The sequence below is a fragment of the Squalius cephalus genome, assembly GCF_949319135.1.
Source record: "Squalius cephalus genome assembly, chromosome: 18".
Taxonomy (NCBI): domain Eukaryota; kingdom Metazoa; phylum Chordata; class Actinopteri; order Cypriniformes; family Leuciscidae; genus Squalius; species Squalius cephalus.
The window spans coordinates 20,652,584-20,656,521 of NC_137139.1; the positions used below are offsets into that span (position 1 = coordinate 20,652,584).

At 41.2% G+C, this 3,938-nt stretch overlaps 1 protein-coding gene across 1 annotated transcript; it reads right to left on the reverse strand.

Annotated features, from left to right (window-relative positions):
- Nucleotides 1-1,573: 1,573 nt before the first annotated feature.
- On the reverse strand, nt 1,574-3,449 carry her9 (hairy-related 9). Its single transcript, XM_079849870.1, has 4 exons — nt 3,013-3,449; nt 2,777-2,872; nt 2,592-2,679; nt 1,574-2,475 (listed from the first exon to the last, which is right to left on the reverse strand). The coding sequence occupies exons 1-4, from the start codon at nt 3,118-3,120 to the stop codon at nt 1,892-1,894; spliced, it is 876 nt and encodes a 291-aa protein (XP_079705996.1). The 5' UTR covers nt 3,121-3,449; the 3' UTR covers nt 1,574-1,891.
- Between the last annotated feature and the right edge of the window lie 489 nt (nt 3,450-3,938).

Below are 3,938 nucleotides of genomic sequence, written 5' to 3' on the forward strand. Positions count from 1 at the left end.
TAAAAGTTCGAAGCAAAATGCACCCCTGATGTTGGGGCTAAAGGCACAATTATTTATATGATAATAAAAAGCTGGCTGACTTTTCCATTTGTTGACATGACAAGATTCAGATGGTAAATAGGCTATCATTTCAAGTTGGGTGTCCACCTTAGAGATAATCATAGGCTAGATGATGAAAACAGCTATAGGCTATTAAATTATTATGGGATCTTTCATTGCTTTCAGAATCTTTACTTAAAAAAAATTCTGGCTATTTTTAAAATGAACATATTTTAATGACAGTAGGCCTAGCCTATATTTATTGAACAAAATGAATTAGGCGTATTATTATTGTACATGCATTGTTAAAAAAGAACAAGAATATTTCCAAAAGCACAAACTTTGTTTTGTTTTTTGAAGTTTTCAGAAGCCCCAAACTCACATAATTTGTGGTTCTGAAATACGTTTTGCACTTCAGGGTGAAAATGATGACCACTCGATAACTCAGAGTGAATTAAGTAGCCTATACATCAAATAAAATAAAGCAGTGAAATAATAGTCTATTACAATAACCTAAAATTAGGCTAGGCCTACTTTATAGTGACGTGTTAATATATAACTTTAAAAAGCCCGACCATCTCAGCACTGGGTTTAACACGACTGAGATGTTAAGTGGCAAACCCTGTGGCCGTCGGTCACCAGGGTGTGTAACCTAATCCGAAAGCGAAGAGGACCGCTGACTGCAAGTGAAGTGGCAGACACACGGCAAACGCCATGCCGACAGCCCGCGCAACACGTCTCCGCAGTTCCGGAGCTCACGCGCAAAGGGAAGATAAGTTTACACCCTCACAGGGATAACATAAACGACTGAGAGAGGCCTGCATGTCAAGCTGTAATAATGTTTTTTAATAACATTTGAATCCTATAATATTTTAATTAAGAAAGAGATTTGGTGTTGAGGAGATAACTCATCATCAGTTTAGCCAGAAAAGGGGCGCGAAAGCACCCAACGCGCTATTCAGGTGCTATAACTAAAGCAACTGGTTCACAAAAGGAGGAGAGGATTCTTCCATATTCTCTTTTCACTGAGACAATCTGTTAGTGACATTAACCCAAAGCGTATTTCCCAGACCAATGAATGGGGGTTTAGGACTTCTTAAAGATCCCGCTGCATACAGGATGAGACCCTTTTGAGATGTTTAATTACCTTTTTGCAAAAGAAAAGAAAGAAACCCTCTCATTGCCTTTGTCATTTCAACCTGTGACACTTTAGGGTGATCTCTTCCCGCCAGAAGTAGAAACTAAGAGCAATATTGGTTATCCAGGAATCTTAATAGAGCATTAAAGTTTAAAGGCATTTCTGCCATTAAATAAGTGTTGTTTTAAACTTTTACATTTGTTTAATAAAACTTGCGTAAAAACCGTCAATCTCCATGTTTAGTCTAAAAAAAATCTAAATAATTGTCAAAATAATTTTAAAGATAGAATCAAGTAATAGCAAAAATAAAAAATCCTTTAACTTATTCCAGTATTCATATTAGATTTACATAAAATACAGATCTAGATATAAAAAGGCTTCAACACGATACATTTTCGTAATTTTGATTTATTCAGCATCAAACATAAACACTCATCATGAAAGAAACAAGAAAGCTTTGGCATGATATAATCTTTTACAAACTTTGTACAAAACTAAATTCTTTCATTTAAAAAAAGTACTTTATAAACATTAAGTGTTATTCTGCTGAATTAACAACAGAATATTCATTAACAAAATCCAAATATTGGAATCAGCTAACAAACATATGCGCCTTGTTTAACAGAAGGTCAACTAAGTCCCTTATAACGGAACTAAACGTATTTTCTTCATCATGAAAAACTGTCTTAGAAGTTCGTATAAGGATGAGCAAGTCTACCAAGGTCTCCACACCGGTTCATTGCTCTCTGCTCCGGCACTAACACCAACGGGACTGACGGCCTGTGAAACGCCGGCGAAGGAGGTCATTCCATGCACGGGAGAGGCCGCCGTGGGAGAGGAGCTGGCCTGGACGGGACTGGCGTTGACAGCCACTGGAACACCTGCGTTTGCGTACAAGGGAATGACTGGTGTTGTAGCAGACGCGAAAGCTGGGTTGGGGATAAGAAAAGCAAACTGTCCGTCGGTGGCTGGCACGAGCTGGAATCCTCCAAAGACTTTGGGTGAGACCGCTTCTGAAGGACTGAGTTTGGAGCCCATTGAGGCGCCGTTGATGGGCAAAGTTGAAGGAAGCTGCACGTGAAGAGGCTGAGCCAAATGAGCCTGCTGAGATGGGGCAGGTTGACCGTAGTTCATGGCCATCATCTGTCCCAAACAACCAGACAGGTGGTTGAGAAGTCGCGACCTAACCTCCGTATTCACCCCCTCGCAGGTAGAGAGGAACCGAGTCACCTCGTTCATGCACTCGTTGAATCCTGCGCGGTATTTGCCGAGGACGTTTGTGTCAGCTGATAGGGCCGCTAGAAAGCAAAGGTAAAGTTTATTAGGAGTGGGTATTTAGAAAACACAGCTACGTTTTAAAATGAGGCTAAATGTTTAAAATCCCAAATTTGAATGAATTGGACTTGTAACTTACCGGTCATCTGAACACGCTGCAAATTGCGCAGGTGCTTGACTGTCATCTCAAGGATATCAGCTTTCTCCAATTTAGAGTGTCTGGAGCTCTGTGGAGGGAAGAACCGATTAGAAATTGTTTGAAAATTAAGATTGTTGGGTTATTGACACGTGAAAGGAGCGAACAGATCCGTGGCCAAAACTTACATCTTTTTTAAGAGCATCGAGTATCAGGGTCTTCAGCTGCCCAAGGCTCTCGTTAATTCGCGCTCTGCGGCGTTTCTCCATGATTGGCTTTGAAGACTGAGGATGAAATGCAAAGCTCATTAATTTATTTTATAAAGACTCTAACGTATATATTTCAGATTGACTGAAATGGCAACTGACATTCTTCTAAAACAATGTACACTCGCAAAAAGTGCCACACACTAAATGATATTTACCTTTCTGTGCTCGCTGGCATTCTTTGGTTTGTCCGGAGTGTGAGATCCACTGGCAGGGGCACCAGCAATAGGTGATGCGGTCTGCTTCTCCATATTATCGGCTGGCATTCTCAAAACCAAGGTTGGGTCCGGTATAAGCCAAAAAAGTGTTTGTATTCCGTGTGTTTGTTTTTTTAAACACAGAGACGGGCTCTTAGGATTAGATGCGGAGCGTAGCCAAGATCTCGGGATAGTCACGAGAGAGAGTGTGAGTCCCTCTTATCAGCTATATGACTTATAGTCGGCAGGCTGTCATATGAGGACACGAGCGTGAGTGGCGTAGCGCTTCAGAGGGCAAGTCGAATCTCCCACTGCCACACGCCAGCGGTATTTATAGATAGATCGCATGCTCCCAGTTCGTGTGAAACCCTCTCTGCATTCTTTCCCACACTCGCTTCAGCCAATAGGCGCACGGACTCACCCATTGGGCGCGGGCAGACTGCTGATTGGACAACACCCCCGCGGGCTGTCAGTCACGCGCTGCTCAATCAGCCCTGGAGGGACAAACAACAAAGAGGCGAGTGCAGTCGGCCTGGCTGTGAAGTGATAAGGGGAATTGGGGGAATACTCTTGCTGTTTGCCACCAACGTTTCTTCATAGCTGAATCACGTATTTCTGCATTCACACACAGCGTGAACAACATTCCTGTACACTTGATGTCAGTGCGGTTAAACGGATAAATAGTGTAACTGTATCAACATCAAAACTTCATTCTATTTTTTATATTGGTAAAAATAATGTATTTGACGAGTTATTACTGTAACCAACACCAACAATATTACAACCATATTGTCTTGCAGATTCTCATTATGATTGTATTTAATTGCATCGGATTTCATGGGAAAGTTGCTTTGCACAGTATTTATTTATTATTTATTTAATAATAA